The sequence below is a fragment of the Dermacentor andersoni genome, chromosome 1 (assembly GCF_023375885.2).
Source record: "Dermacentor andersoni chromosome 1, qqDerAnde1_hic_scaffold, whole genome shotgun sequence".
Lineage (NCBI taxonomy): Eukaryota > Metazoa > Arthropoda > Arachnida > Ixodida > Ixodidae > Dermacentor > Dermacentor andersoni.
The window spans coordinates 87,737,478-87,757,991 of record NC_092814.1 but is presented as its reverse complement, the minus strand read 5'-3'; the positions used below and the strand labels follow the sequence as shown (position 1 = coordinate 87,757,991).

General features: G+C 44.9%; 1 protein-coding gene and 1 long non-coding RNA gene across 2 annotated transcripts; one reads left to right on the top strand and one right to left on the bottom strand.

Annotated features, from left to right (window-relative positions):
• Positions 1-208: 208 nt before the first annotated feature.
• On the bottom strand, positions 209-12,928 carry LOC126544087 (E3 ubiquitin-protein ligase TRIM71-like). Its single transcript, XM_055061703.1, has one exon. The coding sequence runs from the start codon at positions 12,568-12,570 to the stop codon at positions 10,303-10,305; it is 2,268 nt and encodes a 755-aa protein (XP_054917678.1). The 5' UTR covers positions 12,571-12,928; the 3' UTR covers positions 209-10,302.
• A 258-nt stretch (positions 12,929-13,186) lies between these two features.
• LOC129380521 (uncharacterized) lies at positions 13,187-19,541 on the top strand. Its single transcript, XR_008608632.2, has 2 exons — positions 13,187-13,281; positions 17,871-19,541. It is a non-coding gene; the product is annotated as an uncharacterized lncRNA (long non-coding RNA).
• The last annotated feature ends 973 nt before the right edge of the window (positions 19,542-20,514 follow it).

Here is a 20,514-nt window from a genome sequence, read left to right as displayed (position 1 = left end):
ACGTCTGGCGACGCGCAGCTCGTCAGAGCAACAAGAGCAGCAACACCGTAGGCCTAAGGAGAAAAACAGCACAAGAAACGGGACAAGGAAGAGAGAGAAACGCAACGACTTTGGTAAGGCAGGCGAAAGGGGCCTTTGCCCAGCGTTCCGAGTCTAGTTTTGCAAGTCTCGACGCACAGCATGCAGAAGAAAGACAGAAGCTCCTGGCTAGAATAAATGACACTTTTATTACCCCTTAAACAATAATAATAATAGTAATAATAATAAAAGATTACCATGTTCACGAACATACACACAGATCGAAACACAAAGGGACAGCGTCAAAATTAAAGTTCACACGACTCGGTAGACATTTTCCAAGTGCGTTTCAAACAAATAACATTTCCTTTTAGCAAAGCATGATTTAGACACTGAATGTTCGTGATGCCAAGAGGCGAGCGCGAAGACAAGAGCGGGGTAGACTCAGCGCGATTTCAAATTCGCGTGCGCGCTGTGTCGCTTGTGGCAAATTTGTCAATTCGTGCACATTTAGGAGTTCGCTGCGCTGACTTCGTCAGGCGCGTAAATATAACAGTTATGTAGCTTGCGTTTCAACACACACACACACACGCATGCTGTTTCGATAGGAACATATGACAGAGCTCCGCAGAGTCCTTGCATCTATAGTCGTCTTCGAGTATATAGTGTATATAAGAGTAGAATAGTATAGTGGCACTCAGCGCGAAGTTTCACACTTCGGATCCTATAGGAACTTGGTTAATAGTCGACGCGTTACAAATCAGCTCGAACTTAGTTCTGAGGTGTGCTTTGTACCCCTGTCAGCGCGGCTGACTCGCTATCATATAGGAAAAGAGACACAACGACACGCAACATTGAACCAGCCACGACAACGATGGTACACGCGGATTACAGAGAGCTACGTGGGGTTAGGTGGGAGTCGGGGCTCGAGCGGGGTCGACGCTGCGCGTCAACTCGTGCACGGCCTGTTGGGGGGGATCGGCAGGGAAAGGGGATCGGCGGCGGATAGTCCGGGCGTCTTCGACGCACCGTTACAGAGCCCCGTCGGGTTCCGGGAAGTCAGCTCATTTTGGGTCGGGAATGTGGGCGCACCCGGTAGCTCTAGGAACTGCACCGCGCCGTTTGCGACGCGTAGGAAGGAATATTCAGTCCCGGGTGACGCACGGAAAATTACGCAGCTCTTTTATCACCTTGCAAGGCATAGGAGCCCAAATTCTGAAGAGGTTGAGGAGGGCGTCCCTGTTCATTGCTTAAAAGTCCAACTGCTTCCCATAACTTGCTTCTTATTCTTTAACCACTGAACTGTTCATCCCCTGAAACTCACAGAGGCGAGCTCACTCGATTTGTTCGTAAGCTTGACGGTTTCAGGCAAAAGCTATCGCAGATTTCAGCCGAACAGAGGTATATAGCGACCAGTTAGAGAGCTTTTGGTTCTATAATTTAACACCTGTCTAAATAAAACAAAAGGAAAGAATAAGCACGTGAACGCGAACCGCAGTGTTTTCTGGCTTATCCTGCCGCGCGCCGATGAACCTATCGGCGACCGGGCAGTACCATCTTTGACACTTTTTTTCCTTCATGACTAGGTTTGTTCGATGTACCTAGCCAGGGCGGCAAGTTAGGGTGACTACCTCCAATAATAAGACATGATTGGCGTCTTATCGAAACTATATCTGGACTATAAAATGAGGTTTCCGCCACCTAGTGATGTTAATGCGCATTGAGTGCACAAGCGCTTTTGCAATCCGCCGTCGCCGGTGTGCGGCCGCTGTGGTCAGGAAACGGATCCCCGACATCACTCCCAGTAGCATAACGAAGCACCGCTAGTTCAGCACAAGTCCACATTTGCTGCCTCCATCCAAACACCCAAGCTTGTCTCGCTCTTTCTCCTCTCAGTTCTTCCATCTCCTTTTGCAACCGTCCAGTCGCGCTGCGGCGAGCGAGATTGTGAACCCCGCGTGATATTGCTAGGCTCTCCAAGCAGCTCCGTTAGATGCGCCAGCTACAAACGAAAGTAAAAGAACACGTGGAACATAAAACGAACCAGTGCAGCTCCAATACCCCCTTACGAACCGGCGCGCTGTTATCAAACAGGTCTAGATAAGCTCAGCTAAACAATAAGCACCTCGTTTCTGAGATGCGTTGCTCATAATGCGCGCAGAGGTCTCGGAATGCGCGGACAATGCCGCACGAGAGACGGATATTTATGCTACACACTTACTGCATTTCAGCAAGAAACGCGACAGAAAGACTTCTCCATCAACATGCTTTATCCGCATGGTTACTCCGCCCTAGCCAGACTTGTACACTTTGCACAAGAAAAAAAGAAAGTGACCATTTACAATTGCATAATTAAATATTCAATTGATTACAGTGACCAATTGCTGCCCCAACAAAGTAACTGAGGAATTACTACTGAAAAGTAACCGATTACTTCTGTTCCTCTCCTTCCAGCTTCTATTAACATTGCATATACACAATAATTAGAACCTGCTAGATCTACCGGTAGGGCCGATATTTCATTGGCCGATATTTTATTGACCCTACCGCTCCTGGTATAGGGCCAACGAAAAGCTAAAAAAAATCGTCCATAACTACCTTCCTGGCATCAACGTGTTACGTGGCCATCGCTTTTAAGCCGTAGCACCGCCGGTTCCACTCATCTGGTGGAGCGTCAAGATGAGGAAACAAATACGGAGCGCACGGGGGATTCGCGTATCTGAACATGCCGATCTGCAAGGCTGCTGCGCGTAGCACCGACCGTGGGCGTTCTGTTGCAGTTCTTGCCAAATTCAAGTGCTCAAAGCTGCGCGCCCCGTTTCAGCTAGTATCGTCAATAAAATAACTGGTTACTGAAAAAAAGTGATTGAATTACAGTGAGCACTACCGAGTAAGAAAGTAATCGATCAATTACAAAACTAAAAGAATGTGATTGATTACAAGTAATTAATTGGTTACATGTAGCCGTTACGCACAAGTCTGGCCCTATCTTGTGTTTACGCAGGGGCAACGGTTCGCTCTTCCAGATACACCAAGAGGAGCAACGTACGCTGCACTGGGAGGCCTTACGAGCAACGTGTTTTTACGCTTTCGGCGTCAGTATATAGTGACACATAGTCATGCTTCGAGCAGACGGCCGTTGGCCGTGTGTCTTGCTGCCAGGAGCTCTCGAGCAGTAGTTTCGCACGTGGTACCCGCTATGAGCCTGAGACCGGCCGGCAAAACTAAATATTTAATTAGATGTAGCACTGCTTTGTTTTAAAGGGTCCTGACTTGACACAGCACACCGAATGCGTTCGCATCTGCGATATTATCGGACTCTTCTGCTTCGCCATGTGCCTTGCCGCTTGCGCAGGCTGTGCGCCGCTTGGCGGCAGACTGCGCCCTGCGCACACTTTTAGTGTTGGACGGCTACAATGGAAGACGGGAGGGTTAAGTGGAGGATGAGGAAGTCTGCCTAGCCAGCGTCGTGAAGGCTGGAAAGGACGAGACGAGCGTCGCATTTTGACCACTGGTTAGCGTGCCAGAGCTTGGGATGCAAATTCAAAGCAGGAAAAGGAATTCTACCAAGCATATCCCTTTCGGTCGCGTCCGGCGGGGAACTCATCTGCTGGCTGAGTCGTAGCCAACCGCCTTTCGGAACAATCAACTCTTATGCGTTTAGCGCACGGCATACGACCTGTGCAACAGTATTTGATCTAAATGGCTCCAGGCAGGGATGTAATAAGCGCGTTTCAGTCCAGGAGTCACATGCATCCGATTTTAAAGCGCTGATACATTCTATATGCGCTAATTTGTTAATGCGTTAACATTTAATATATAGCAGTCCTCCACCATGCAACAACTGTTTTTCTTCTCTCCCTCTTTTTCTGAAACGAATGAGGACGCTTACTACGCGCAAACCATAGTAAGCGTCCTTATTCGTCTTCATTATGCACCAGCGTATAGTCATGCCCGCAGCTTAATTGGCTTACATATCCAACTCTTTCTCTTTATTGTTGATAGCCACATAATAAGCAGACCCAGCACCCAGTAAAACAATGTTAATTACGGCGATACGGAGCATTTGGTATCGGGAACTACCATTTGAACAAAGTGCGGACGACCTCAAAAAGAAAGAAGAAAAAGTGAATGCTCATTTTTTTCGTCTCTGTTCTTTTTTTTTTAGAATTAGTGACAATGTTAGGAACATCGCTGCTGAGAGCCATTTCTATCGACCGCAGAAACAAGTGAACGATACAAGTCATGTGCATCACTTCCGAGTTCACATGGAGAACAGTTCGCACAGTCATATTCACATAAGTGCAATGCACGACAGTAAGCATCATTATATCCACCAATGACACAGTATGGGAAACATCACTGACGCTAGATAACACACATATACACATAATTCATCGACATAACTATACTCATCGTTTTCAGGCATATGATGCCTTGAGCACTACAGTGTCGCTTTTTTTTTTCTTTCTTTCCTGCTCAGTCTTGTTCCCCCGCTACATATTCTGGTCACAGGAGACATGTGCGCTACGAGTATCAGGGAGACGCTTGGCATAGTGCACGCCGTGATCAACGCCCCTGGACCAGGTATTCGTCATCTCAGGAACAGAACTTATCTCTCGCACAAACAGGACCATGCTCCGTCCTTCTAAACATTTTTTTTTCCTTTCAGAAGTCGTGGATTCAATACAGTGATTTCTACTGAAGTACGCGACGAAGGAGCTAGAATAAATCCATCGCTCGTCAGTGTGATTTAAGCTAACAAGAGAAATAAAAGGCAAGAAAAATTCGCTTCGGCGATAGACTGTTGAGCTGTTTGCTTCTAAAATATGCCTTGAAAAGAAAAAGAAAACGAAGGGAATGCTGATACAGCACCTGAGTCCACTATTGCGGCCGCAGCGTACAAAGAGAAAGATGACTGTGCTCTTTAACTTCATCTGTTCTGTACTAAATAAATGTCGCTTCGCGAACGAGCACAGAAATGTTCGTTGCGGGCCACACAGGGACGTTAGTAGCGCAGAAGAACAAGAACAAAAAACTCGAGTATTGGCTCGAAAAAGGAAGAGAAAATTAGAGGGCGGGCTGAAATATCAGGAATCGACAATGTAGTTTTGGGTTTTGAAAACCCACTAGTCACGCGGACAAATACAAATACGAAAAAAAAAAAGAGAAACACGAATAGTTTAGAATTGGAAAACGCTACGCCTGACCAACTCTGTACGTAGGAACATTATTGCAAGCGCTCGTATAGCACGTAAAGTAACCAGTCCACGCCCCGAGCTTTGCTCTTGTCAAAAAAATAGCTCTCGCCGTGAGACACTTCTCCAATACCAGCAGCCAAGCTGGAAGGGGGACGGGGGAGGGGGGTCCTGCTAAACTAGTCTTCTCGGCACTTTGTGCTTCCATGTAGATGTAGCTAGGCTAACTCCAACAGCGTTCTCTGTATAGTTCGGTCCCCTGGACGATTCTTTTTATTTTGTCGGAGCGCCCCGAATGACGCTTGCACTGAATATTACTGCGTCGCGCACAACAGTCTTTTGAAAGAACGACTACATGAGCAAAGAACTCGGCTCCCCATGAAAAGCTTGCATTAGGCGCTCTCGGCACTCCCTGTGCATGGTCCAGATGGCTGCTGTCTCAAGTCCATCGTTATTCGAGCGATTTTCGACAGACGTGTTCTCGGCATGTGTCCACAGGGAAAGGACGACAGCTGTCTGATTAGGTGCACGACAGGCTCACGCTGAACTTAAATGGCGCATTCAGAGCATTTTCTGAACGAAGCATTATGCTTTTTTGGAGCACTTCTGCTCAAATGTCAGACTGGGAGTGTACACCATATTCTGCAATGGCTGATTGAGAACGGACCTACAGTCGGAGATGGCTCCGTAAAGCAGTTGCGACCTTTCCGTTGAAATCGGCGGATTCGAACGGAAGTGTGCACAGCGTATAAAGCGATCGTTGACCAGCAATACTATTCAGGGCATTGTAGAAGTCCGCCATATCGTCGAATTTGCTGCTTGTCGGCTCTGATTGGCTCAACATGCTGCCACTGCAGAATTCGACCATGTGGCGGGATATGACAATGTGCAGAACAGCACCAGAATCCTTCGCTTAAAAGAGCAGTCAACAAATGCACACTTTGTAGTTTTGCTGCAGCCATGGATAAGCATTCGTGTCGCACTATTGCGCTGCAGTTTATCCTGCTTAAGACAGTGTTGACTCGAAAACCAGCCTCTCAAATTGAAGCAGTGAAGAATCCAGTATAGACGACCACAGCGATGGAGGGAACAAAATTATTTTTTCCTGGCTTACCACAGTGATGTCAACGCCTGCAAATGAGCATTTATTACACATCGTCACCATCATCAAATGCCTTAGACGATCTTTTACCGCTCGCAAACCCCGACAGCTTCACCACGGCTCACATGAAAAGGTAAGTCGACAGCTGGTCATACCGTCTTTTTAGTTCTTGTTCGAATTTTGTTCACCTAATTTACGAAAGTTCCGCACGCCTTTCAGCATGCCGCCTCAGGACAGGAGCTGGTGCGGCGGACGCAGGAGCTGGTGCCAGCGCATCCGAAATCGTTTAGCAAATGCCGACAAGCCGAAAGGGTTGGCGGGTATTCTTCGCATAAGTTTGTGCGAGCGAGTGCTACAAAAGCAAGATTCGGACAGCTGGGGTACTGCTCTGGATCTGCCATTATAATTCAGCGTGAGACCATGGATCAAACCTTTACACTAAAAATTGCAGGCGACTTTTCGCAGCAGACGCACCGCGCCCTCTTTCTGCCCAAGTGAGCGCCGCGAAGAGAAAATAAACCAGCCTTTCTGCGTTCAGTGCATCACTGTCTAAAGCCCTACGGAGAGCCGGAACAATAATTTTTTGACGAAAAAAAGAAAAGACTAGAAATTGTCGTGGCGTACATACGCGAGGCTCCCTCGGCTCAAGAACTTTGACAAACAGCAGAATTGTACGCCACGCGTATCGATCTCAAGTAGCGAAAATACCGCGATAGGGTCAAACCCCATGCGAGCACATCACATTCAACTTACAATGCTAAACGACACAATCAAAACACAAAGACGCCTCTTAGGAGAGCTTTATAAGAGTGGCAGGGACTTAGTCCCCCTAAGTGTTCACCTTGTGGTGGCCCTTTGTTGAGCCGCGACGCAAGAGCTACGCGGAAGATGCATGCTTACGCACGCGAGGGTACAAATAACGCCACTAGACATATATTTGCATCTAGTCAACGCCAGGTGCAGCACCACCACAATGCAATATATTTCCCTGTGGGCATGCAACAGGTTTCATTTTGTAGCTCCAGGCAGGTATCGTGACCAACTGACAAAGCGAGGTAAAATTGTTGCTGTATGGCTCCCAAAAAGAGGCATACAGGCTCCATAACACACAGTACAGGAACATCGCCCATTAAAAAAGTGAATTGCTTCTTGAAGCCTAGGAACTCTTGCTTGGAGACGTCGCTAATGCGACTTAGGAACTGTGATACATCTGCGTAAATTCAAAATAGCAGAAGCTTCGGTGCTACCTCTGCGCTTCACATCCCTTTAGTAAGGTTTTATTTACTCCATCACGTAAATGCCCAAATGTCCTACTGTGCACCAGGCTGCTTATCTGACATTAGGAACTTTCAGAACCTCTTGAGATGGTGTCAGTGCTGCCCCATGTTTATCAAATTACATCAGACATTCGGAGGTAGACCCAGACGGTCACTCACAGACAGGTGCGATGAGGTAGTTGGCTGCCGTTGGACGGCTCAGTGAAGATGTATGAAACTAAGTCTTTAAAACCACAAACAGTTATGCAATGGCCTCAAGTGGAAAAGTTAATGGTAGGAACATCAACCACATGTAGCAAGCAGCCATGAAAGTTATGCTTAGGAACTATGAAATTCAAGTGGCACAAATTCGAGAGAAACTCCATGCACATAAGTGCAAAAATTTGCAGAGCATGGGAGCTATGAAAGTGCTGTCCTCGTAGCTTCAGAATGCAGCCTGGAATCAAGCTCACTGCAGTGGCTTGATACACTAATGCAGACACCACCATTGAATTCCAGGATGCATATAAGAAAGCCGATGCATCCCACAAATTTGCAGCAATTAAAGGACAGTGCCAACCAAGGTAAAACCTTGGTTGGCAATGTCTTAATTACCCCATGGTCTCTCCTGACCAGCTGCAATTCTGTCTTTGCACCCACTAATAGAGCCAGCTAACAGATACAACACTTGCATTCCTTGACATGTTAGCTTTACATTAGCAGAAGTCAATAGCTAAAGAAATACCAGCTCACTTCTTAGTGAGCCAATGCTTCACAGTGCTAATACTAATCGCTTGTACAAAGTGTGACAACAGGGTACACAACAATACATGCAAGATAACCAAAACAGACTTCATAAGCCCAAAACAAAACGCAAGCGACATGCTTTGCTCTTACCAGCTGCATGGCAGCTCAGCTTGAACAAAGCTAAGACAAACGCCAAGCTTTGGGTTAATGTTAATGCTCAAGTTTAAAATCTGGAGCCTTCCACTAGCTACTGTTGCTTTGAGACATCATACCCTCCAGTCAACGAATAAAAAATCATAAGTACACATACCAAGAAAGCATGCAGTTATGGTGACTAGACCCACGAAAGCAATTGAAATAATTGGAAACAAAATGGGAAACAGTCATGCCATTTGATAAAAACTCAGGAACTTTATTCTCGTATCACAAACTTTATAAAAATAGCATAGCATAAAACAAGGCAGAATTACAATTCCTGAGAATCTGCCTCTGAAACTTTGCCAAAGCAGCACTGTCTGCCAGCACTGCTGGCAAAAAGAAAAGCATTAAAAACTTTCAAGATCATTCTTCCATAATGTGCTCAGTTTACAGCACTCAAGCAATATGAAAGGTTTGGAATGTTCACTAGTTCCTGGAAAGCTTCACCAAGTAGTTCAGTGCATTAGATGTAGCTTACAGCGAGAAAATTTAGCAGCTTGGGTGCCAGGAATATCTAAAAATCTAATGGCGTCAAAGACCTACATTAAGCACACTACGTTTTCTTATACCAAGCCTATTTTTTTTGGCCATCAGTGAGTACATAGTGTGCTGCTTTGCCTCAAAGCCAGGGGAAAAAAAAAAGATTGCAAAAATGCCCGTCATTTATCACAGAACGCTCCTTTTAAAGCTAAACAAGCATTTAAAAAGGGAGTTATGCAAATTGCAAACAAGTGAACACATACATGCATTTGCACTTAAAAACAAAAACAAAACCTCTGCAGAGAAAAAATGCAAAAGAGACGTGCTTGAACTGCAACAGGGCTTTGCAGCACAGCTCAGATCTTTCACAATGAGCATCAGGCAATGCAAATGCAGACTGACCAAGGTCTCTACAGCATGCAATGCTTTCTTTAGTGCTATAAGTGTACAGTTCGGCACTTGTCAAGAGCAGCCAGTCCTGAGTAACAGCCTCGTGGGCAAAAAAACTAAACATCTGGACTACAATACAGAAACACATTGATCAAACAATTTCAAGCACAATCAAAGGCACCTCCAGTGGCAATGGAGTTGACACACTGAAACAAACAAAATGAGTAAAAGCTCTTATTTGCCACCAGTGGCAATGATAAGTTAATTTCTTACAATTGGCATAGGTTTTCTTCCACATTTGAGGCATATTTGTAGTTTCTGCAGCATGATACTTTTTTTGTACATTTAGAAGGAACCTTATGGTATGGCACATAGGAACTTCACTCTTGTGAAAACACAGACTATCAGGCCAGTGCAACACAGAGTATAAAATCGACAATACTGTATAAAATAGGAACTTGTTGGGTTGCTTTAGAACCTCGAATGTTTAGTCATCCAGACACGCTTTGCAAACCTGTGACCACACAAATGAGAACACTCGAGATGTTAAAAAGTGCCGTACTTCTGCTGGGCAGGTACTCCGAGGCAATAAAATGGCATATAAAACTGATGTGATAAGAGCAGCTGCATTGCCTTACGTTATTGCACAATTCATATTGGCTTATGCACATGGGCCAGGGACCCAGAATGCTCTTCACACCTGACTAGTGTGCTTGATTCTCCATCAGGCCCACATATTTAAACAGGTTTAGAATAGCAACTACGAGGCCTCTCCAAAACAAGCAAAGCATCAGGCACATATAAGAACAAAATTCTTTCCATTACAAGAAAAACAAAGTGCAACAAAAGGTGGGAACACAAAAGGTGTTGAAATCACTAGCAGCCACATAGACCTGATCACATCCTTACATCTTCAGAAGAGCTGCACCCTGTTGTTGCCAAAGTCGACAACAACGATTCGGCCTTCAGGAGAGATGCAGAGCCCCGAAGGAAGGTCCAGTTGGCCAGGCTCCTGACCTTGGGAGCCAAAGCAGGCGAGCAGCTTGCCATCAGGTCGGAACACCTGCAGCCGGTGGTTGCGAGAGTCGGCTACCACAATGTGACCCTCCAGATCAACAGCCACGCCCTGGGGTCGCTGGAACAGGCCTGGCTCCTTTCCTTCACCACCCAGATAGCTTGCAGACTGAAAATCAGGCCGGATCACAAGCACTCTGTGGTTGTTGAAGTCGGTGACTACCACATGACCGTCGCCAATGAAGGCCACACCACGTGGGGAGTCAAACTGCTTCCACAAGGGCCCCTCAAAGCCATACTTGTTCAAAAAGGTTCCATCTGCCTGGAACAGCTGCACTCGATGGTTGCGAGTATCTGACACCAAGATATGTCCTTCCGAGTTGACTGCAACATCCCATGGATAGTTGAACTGACCACTCTTGCTGCCCCATTCGCCAAATGTTAGAAGAAAAGTGCCCCGAGAGTCGAAAACTTGCACCCGATGGTTGTCCTTATCAGCAACAACAATTCGCCCTCCGTGGCTTTCATCCCAGGCTACTCCAGCAGGCCGATCAAATTGACCTGGCAGTTCCCCACGAGTGCCAAACTTAAGGCGGAAGGTTCCATCTGCATTGAACACTTGGATGCGGTTGTTGCTTCTGTCTGCAACAATGATGTGACCTTGGGAGTCCGTGCATACACCCCAGGGACGACAGAGCTGGCCGTCACCACTGCCCTCAGAGCCAATCACGAGGCTAGGCTCGCCGATGGCCGCGTAGTTGCGACTGGCACGCACAGAAACTGCAAATGGGCTCCTCTGAATATCTGCTCCACGCAACAGGACACGGACGATGTGCGTACCCTCCTGCTGTGGCTGAAAGGTCACCTGGTAGGTGCCGTCGTGGCGATCGACAACGTCGGCGCGGCATAGGGTTCCGTCCGGGGCGCGCACCGTCACCTGGACCGGGTCCCCGCCCAGAAGTCGAGACTCGCCCAAGTGGTCGCGCGCGTGGACCGTGAATGTAGCGCTACGGCCGCGAACGGCACGCACTAGCGACTCGCCAGCCGCGCTCGAGTTGGGTCCGTATCCGGCGCTGCTGAGAAAGCCTAAAGTGCCAATAGCTGCCAGCAACGCGCCGTCGGGTGCAGTAAACTCAATATGGTCGTCCTCGGCAGGCTCGGTTGGTGCGTCTCGAGCCTCTTGCAGCTGTGCTTGGGCTTCACGACGCGCTCGCAGCAAATCCAGATCGTCACCTGCCTGCTGCAGGTCGCTGGCGGCTCGTTCCAGACGCTCAAGCTTCGCGCTCAGCTGGTCACGTTGCCGTTTAAGCGCCTGCTCTTTCACTTGCTGTGCCTGGTCAAGCCGCTGCAACAGGTCTCGCTCGCGCTGGTTCAGAGCGACGCGGTGGCGTCCAGCAGTACTGCGTACTTCAGCGGCTACATTTTGGGTACGCACACGCAAGCGTTCCGACATGCGGCGGGAGCGTTCCATGCTCTCTTGGAGGACAGTAACGACGGAGCGCATATCGGCCAGGGTAGACGGTACAGCTGTGCGCGCGCTGTTCAGCGCATCCTGCAGGTACACCAAGCTATGAGATCCGTGTTCCTTGACAGTGCAGTCACTGCAGAGAGCTTCGCAGCATGTCTCGCAGTAAAGCCGCAACACCTGACAGTCGTGGCGGTCGGACCAGGATTGATTAAGGCCTGTTTGGCTGTCTGCAGGTGGCATGGCCGACGCCGCGGTGCAGTCGGAGGAGACGCTCACGATTTCGTGGTCTTTGGTGAGACGTACCCGCTGGTGGGCCCAAACACAGTTGTCGCAGAGCAGCTCGTTGTTGCAGTCTCGGCAGCGTCCCGAAGCCCGTTTGCCTTCATTGCAGTTGCTGCAGGCGCTGTAATCGTAGTCCTCGTGGACAACATTCAGAATGTTACTGATGAGAATCGACTGAGATAGAGCGTAAAGATTTTCCTGGCAAACAGGGCACTTGTAGCCGACCACGTCGCAACCTTTGTCGGGAACTTCGTCGAGGCACTTCAGGCATACTGCGTGGAAGCATGGCAGGACAGTGAAGTCGCGCCGACTGCTGCTACTATGGCAGCGAACGCACTGAGCCGTTGGCATTTCCGCCCGAGAAAAAGAAGACGCGACTGGGCTAAAGCGTGGCTCACGCTGCTGTACCTCTTGCATGTTGACCGTCAGCAGGCCTCGGGGCTAAGCGCTCGGATGCAACGTTAGTCTTAAACCCAACAATTTCTCACGGCAGGCGTTTCAGGCTCAATTTGTCGGCGGCAGAAACGTCGTTCACAGGACATCGACGCGGAACAGTGGTGCGGCCAGCTCCTGGGATAAAGGGGGTGGATGCCTTGTGTTAGAGTTACGTTACATGACCAGCTGTAGCACTACGTCGACTGCCACTGTAAGCAGCAGCAGTAGATATGGTTAGGCGCACCTTCCGTGCACACCGACGCTGCAATGCTTTTCCAGCCTTTCCCTCTTGCCCTCTTGCTCAGGCTTGGGTCTCTTTTTTTCCACTCGCACACAAAAGCGCAGAAGATAACCGTCGACGCGCTTGGCACGTCGCCTAGCGACATAAACGATAATCAGTGCCGGTTTTTACCAGTGTCGTTAGCATTCTTTAATTTAAGGAATATTAATAATACAAACAAATATTTTAAAAATGCGGCAGAAAAGTAAGAATGCAAAATATATTCTTAACTTACCTTAAATAGCTGGCCAAAAGTACGAGCACGTGCCGAAACTGGCCGAACATGCGTCATCGACTCGACGGCTTTGAAATGTGCAATGCTTTGCTTCCTTCGTGCCATGAGCGTGCCAGTTATTCTGTGATGATTCTGTGTGCAGATAATCAACAGTGTGGCACCAGCGCTGTTTAGTCAGGTAGTTAGCTGTAGGTGCATTGTTTCGTGAACGCGCTAGTGTGTATTTGCGATTCTCCAAGTCACCTAGCTCGCGTAAACGTATCAGCGTTTGAGGCAAAGGCAATGCGCAACATGTAGTAACAGTCGCTACATCTTGCGCCGCAATCCTTGCCGTACGTTAACATTCAAAACAGTGTTTGTATAGCTTTAAGCACGTGGGCAGCGGAACCTGATAGTTATTATGCTAACAACAGCCACTGCGCGCTAAAACTACTGGCTGAAATCGGATATGGACCACCGATAGGCCGTGGTTAAATGGGTTTCCAAAGATTATCTTTGATGCAGAACAAAAAGACCGTGGCGGATTATCCAGAGAACATGTTCTCTATCTCTTTTAGAAATCAGTGCTTACTTCTCGTAGAAATACATCAAGCGAAAAATGTTATCTTGGTAACTTAGTAACCAAGCAGCCGTAAAAATGTTAAAAGTGAGAAGTATACAGGTTCAATTGAGGAATGAGACTCAATCACAGATCAATAAAAATTTTTGAAACACCCACAAAACATTTAGTAGATCTACGCAGACATTTATTAATAGTGTAAAGTGATCCCTTAAAGGCTCGCAAAAATTTCCGAATGCTATCTTTAGCTGACGCTGCAGTCTTCAGAGAGATAAAGTCAGCTTGAAATTTAGTGACTGTTGGAATACATTGAGAAAGCTCGCCGCTGGCTGCTGTGGCAGTTGCACCCTCCACCAAGGTTCACTGCATCTTTGTTAATTACAGGCTTTATGACATTGCTGAAAACATTTATGAGACTCGCTAGTACCTACACTGGATCTACTTACTGTATGCTTAGTTTCACATTAGCATGTCTAACCACTTGCCTATGGGGATTCCTTCTATTTATTTATGAATGCCCTACGGTGACAGCCCGAGGGGGACATCACTGGAGGACATTACACAAGTGCGTCAGTCCATGCCTACAAAGTTCCTTGCTGCTATAGCACCCGCATCTGCTACCATGGTTCTCCACACCTTTGTTAATTATAGGCTCCAGGATTTCACCAGACACACTTTAAGGGGCTCATTAGCATCTGCATGTGCTCTGCTCATTACCTGCAAAGCTTTCTCCTGCTACGCCTAGTTTGCTGCCTGCATGGGTTCTTTGAACATTATGTGTGCATGCTGGTGACTGTGCGGGGAATAGATGTGTAAAAGCATGAGTGAGGTCTTAACAGCTGATGCTATAAAACAAGTAACCAAACTGATAACAAGCATGTAGTTTTCGACTAAACCTTATTCTGGGTTGAGGAAATAGATATGAAAAGCAGATGCTTCTTTATACAGGCGTACAATACAAAAGCCTGAACTACTGAGTTAGGCTCTTCCTGTTTCTTCCTGTTTAATTCAAAGCAGTTGCATTTCCAGCAAGCATAGAGCATCAAGAGCCAACTGCTGCTGCCACATAGCAAAATTTACGAGACAACATTAATTATGCATATTGGCAGCTCTTGGCAAGGTGCCATTTCTTATCATTGCACAATGCTGTCCTTCAGAAAATGCCTCACACGGACATGAGTAACAGAAACTGATGCAGAAGTTTTAAGATTATTGATTATTCATAATTATTGAGTGCAGTATCGTGGAAGTGTTGCTGTTTTTTCAGTGAATACAGCACAGCTTGCACTGTCACTGGCTATCAATCATAGTTATCTCGTAGGTCAGTGCCCTCTTGCAGGCCGGCTTTATTAGCTTGTTCCTTAACCATTTTGTAATTCACATATTTCCATGCAAAAGTGAGCTGCAGCTGAACGTTTTTTTTCACATGTCTCGAGAAGGAACAAGCTAACTGAGGGGAACCTCCAAGCTTCAGGTGGAAGCATTACCAGGCATGTGGTGGAAATACAAACATCTCAACATCCTGGTCACACACAGTTAGGCTCAATAATCAACATGACCATTGTGAAAGCAATATCACCTGTTGCATGCCTGTAGTACAAAAGTGAGAACTAGCCCCTTCATGGAAGTGGAGAAAGCACAATAAAAAGGCACACTCTTAGAATCATTTAGCTGTAACATATATGGTTCTGTCAACAAAGTGAGCGTGAATATCGCTTTGATTTGTCGTATTTAATTACTGTTGTAAGAGCAAAAGCCTTCATCATTTTGTGCTAGATAGTATGAGTGAAGTGAGAAAAAAGCTGTGCCGTGGCATTGGTACTCATTCTATCACCAAACCTGCACATTAATTCATTTTCCTTAAATGTCCCTCAGTTTGGCTGTATGTACGTGAAAGGGAGCAAAATAAATAGATAATGCAATGGGAAGAACTGATCATATGTAGTGCACAGAATGAATGCATTCAACATTATACTGCCGCATAAAGAGTCTAATGTAACAACAAATACACATAGCATAAACTGATATACTAGTAGTATATTATCCAACGATCTTATATTTAGGTTAGGCCATGGTTCATGCTTTACTGAAGCCCTCACTGTCATTTCTTCACAGAAGAATAATTGGCAGCTGGTCCTATAGCTTAATGGATAACTGCAGAAGTGAGAATTTGATATAGTAGTTCTGCGGAAGCTTGCAAGGTGGAGAGAAGCAATTAATTAAGGGAAAATGAGACATCCACCCAATCATAGTAACTGTTACAAAGGAAGCCCATATGGGTTCCTGTTGTTGACAAATGCGACCTCACTCTGCCATCTGCTAACCGCCTGGTTAGCTCAGATGGTAGAGCGGCTGTTCCGGAAACGCGGTGGTCCCGGGTTTCAGTCCCGGACCAGGACGAATTTTTCTTCAACTGCGAGGTCTTTTCTTTCGAGGAACCTGTATGGGTTTCTTTTGTAGCCATTGCTACAATAAGGTGGATGTCTCATTTTCCCTCAATTGAGAATGTGATACATTATATGGGGATAGGTTTCTATTTTAAAGTATCTCAACTATTTCTGTTGAGGGGGTTTTGAACCAGGAGTGGGTGAGAATACTAAGAGTAAACAAATAAAAACAGCAAGTACAGAAAATGTAAAGTTCATAGAGTATTTAAATCAATACTTGGTAAATATAAATAATTGGTGGTGGTGCAGTTTGAAGCGACTTCACTTTGTTGCAGAGTTAATGAGCACCTCTCACAAGGAGCAGGAAGTGGCGGAAGGCGTTATTGCTCTGAATGAAACACTACTTTAATAACTAAATTTACAACAGAACGAAAACTTGGCAACGACCGAAACTATGTCTACACATGCAGCGCACTATCTGTAGTTCTGTAATCAAGAAGGGGGCCAATAGACGGAGTAGCACACTGTGGTATAGAAGTTACATAAACAGGCCTTGTTTATGTAACTTCTATACCACAGTCTGAAAAACTGGTAACTGTCCACAATTTAACCTTGTCCCCTGTTGAGCACGCATGCCACACGCATGTACTTGTCACGTCATCCACAGGCAGTTTCCCCCTAAATTGGTTTCTGCCGCGAGCTTTTTAACTGTCCGCTGCACATTCTGCAAGACAGGGTGAATGTCATGTGACCAATCTAAGGCCATAGACACTGCACCATATGCAGCAGCGGCTGCCCATTTTTATATCAACAGCGCAAGCCGTGGATTTCGAAAGAACTCGTTAGGCAAATCAACCAAAAAAGTAAGCTTTATCAGTCTTTCATCAAGTCAAAGGACTTGTCAAAGTGGAAAGAATACAAACAGTTTAGGAATAAATTTAACAAAGAAAAAGAAAAGGCGAAAAATGACTACTACAGCTTTATATTTAACGATGATTGTATGCGCAGAAGTGACAAAGTATAGAAAAAAATTAACGAAACACTAAATCGGAAGTCAGTCGGTACATGAACAGATACGTTGAACATTGATGGCACATTTGTAAGTGGCACAGAACTTGCGAACCATTTTAAAAATTTTTTTGTTCAAGTAGGATGCGTAGATCACGACAATCAAGGTAAAATGCATGCAGCTTCATTAAGAGAATCTTTATTCCTAAAGCCTACTAGCATTCCTGAGGAGATTACATTTTCATCCTTGAAAAATAGCCACAGTCGAGACGTAGATGATTTAGAAATTAGGCCAATTAAATACGTCGTAGACTTATATGCACCTGCAGTAATGCACATTTTTAATATTTCCATTTTAACCGGAGTGTTCCCGCGTAATATGCAGGTAGCCAGAGTAATAGTTATTCACAAAGGAGCTGACAATAATAATTTTGGCAATTATCAACCAGTTTCTATACTTCCTGTGCTATCAAAGGGACTCGAAAAAATTTTGAACTTTCGTATTGATAATTTTTCGCAAAAACATAGCTTGCTAACCGACTGTCAACACGGGTTCAAGAAAAAGCGGTCTATGGAAACTGCCATAAGTATACAGAAGGAGCTTATTCTAGAGAAAATTGAAAAAAAAATTCTGCCTTTAGGGTTATACTTAGACTTCAGCAAAGCATTTGATAGAGTCAACCATAAATTGCTGCTGATAAAGCTGGAAAAATATGGCTTCCGAGGAATAACACTTGCACTTATCCGATCTTATTTAGAAAGCCGACATCAGTTTGTTGAAATCAATGAGAACACGCTCTTTTCCTTTGACAGCAAGTGTGCCCCAAGGTAGCATCCTTGGCCCGATACTTTTCCTGTATTACATCAATGATATTGTACAAATAAGTGATATGTGTAAATATGTCGCATATGCAGATGACTGCTCTGTTTTCTTTACAGGTAAAGATTTAAAAGAAATAACGCCTACAGCAGGCTCCGTTTGTTATGGACTTTGAGCACGGTCTAAGGCAAACGGCCTCATCCTCAATGAAACCAAAACAAGATGCGTTATTTTTCATGCTCCCGGAAGTTCTACTGCATTGCCAGATAATATTGTTTTCGGTCCGTATAAAATTACCATTACATCATCCATAAAAACCCTAGGCGTAATATTGACAGTGCAGATGTCCTGGAATGAACACGTTAGTCATGTTTGCTCAAAGGTTCGAAAAGTTGTTGGTGTGTTAAATCGAAATCAAAGTGCACTACCTTTTAAAGTTAAGCGTCTCATTTATCATGCTCTTTTCCATTCACACCTCAGTTACTGTTCACTTATATGGGGTAACACTACAGCGCAAAATATTCAAATGCTGGAAATACTTCAAAAGAGAGCGATTCGGGCGATAGCGAACATTTCTTTTTTCGAACATATGCAATTAAGAGCTTTTCCAACAAAACGGAATAATCAGAGCTCATGACATATATAAATTCAAAACATTACTAAGCTATAGAAATGCTATGCTCGGAAAACTCGATTCATTCCTAACCCTGGCAACTTTACAAAAAAATAGAAGTACATATTCATATCGTCGCCAGGCACCATGGCAGATCCCTTCTCACGCACTAATTATAGGCTGTCAACGCCTTAAACATACACTACCTTCCATGCTTAACTATTTCAACCAACAAAATGTTGATGTGTTATCTCTAAACAAAACTAAAATATTGGATTTGTTCTTATAGATGTGTATTGTTAACTGCTCTAACTGTTCTGCAGAACTTATGATGTACTCTCGTTGTGTTTATGCGTTCACACTTGTAACTATGATTCCTAGAATCCAGGTTTTCCGCTGCAGTGATTGTGCCCTGACTGCGTGGCAGGGTTTGCGTTGTGAACTCGATGCTGCAGAGGGTGCCTTCGTGTTCCTAAAATTCGAGGATGTGATGACGCCCTGGGCTACGTTGCTGAGGTGTCGTCGTGAAAGCAGCAGCCTATATGCAGATTTTCTTTCTCTATCTTTCTTTAAACATAGATGCACATATATATTTGCAAGTGTGTAAAGTATTTTCTAAAAGAAGAACGTTTCCTGTTGGTAACTTGTGTTTATTGTACACTTTTGTGAAATTTGTTATATTTATGTGTATATGTGTGTGTATATATATATGTACATACATTGCTTTTGCATTCTTATGATATATGCGATTGAGTCTGTGTCAATTAATAATATGCAAGATAACAGATTGTAATCGTATGCTGGGAGTTATTTTACACAACTGTGTTATAACTCGTTTATACGTAATAACATGAAAGCATCTACATGTACTTATGCTTAAAATACTCTTATATCCACACTTTATGCCTGATTGTATTGATGCACCAGCCGCTACCATGCCTGTCTGGGAGACCGGAGGTTTGTCAAGCCGAAAAAATTTCGGCTTTTTTTCTGGCTCTCCCTTTTTCACCTTGTATCCAGTGGTGAAAATAAAAATCATGATGATGATGATGATCTTGGTGATCCTGACAAGTTTTAAGCATGAATTGCTCTTTTCTACCACTTATGTGTTCGGATTTTGTCCAACACTGCGCATCATTCATATGTAAGTATTGCTGTTAGGCGAGCTGGTTGGTTGCTGGATTCTGATTCTTTCTACCAGTGCAAAATTAAATGGGACACAGAGACGGGACACAGAGCAACGGTACCACACCAGCATTTGTGGTGTCTACGTTTTGTCTCTGTGTCCCATCTAATTTTGCATTGGTAACATGAATTGAAGATAATTTACTTATGTTTGTTGCACAAAAACATTCATTGGTGTAATTGAAAATAGGTTCCTTATTACAGTAAGAGTGCACACAGCATTTGATGTATTTAATATTGATAAGTGTATATAAGAAAAAGCAGCCTTATTTGGATAATCTGTAAGTAAACGGAATTGCACAGTTTATGCAGTGGAAGTATAAACAAAGAAACAAACTAACAAAAAAGTTCCAGTCACCCCACTTAAGCTGACCAATAGGTATGTCCCTGCAATAGGCTCTGTTTAGTACCAACTTGAAGGGAGCATGAATATCTTTTTGTCATGTCAATAGTTCGCCTTAACAGAAGTAGCCATAGAAATAAAATATTTTTTGAGGTGCACTAAAATATCCACTACACATGAAGGACAAAGCGTTAAAACACAAAGGCAGATGAAAAAGAAAGCATTTATTCCATTTCAAGTGATCGAAAGCATTACTTTGTGCACTCGTTCTGTTCGAGCCATTCTGTAATTTTTTTCGTACTTCCACTAGTTGTTCAATCAGTGCATGTGCTGTCACAATAGCAGGCATTTTACCTAACTTGCTTAAAAATGCTTCAGCGCCCTCCTGCTGCTGAATAAAAATATAACAAAATATTTAGGGAATCGTCAATTGCATCATATGTGAACAATGCTGGTTCCTGTGGTTCCTAGACAGCGTTGTTACCATCATTATCAG

What these genes read in the sequence shown, in the direction of transcription:
- LOC126544087 (XM_055061703.1), bottom strand. Translation starts at nt 12,570, where the DNA reads ATGCAAGAGGTACAGCAGCGTGAGCCACGCTTTAGCCCAGTCGCGTCT.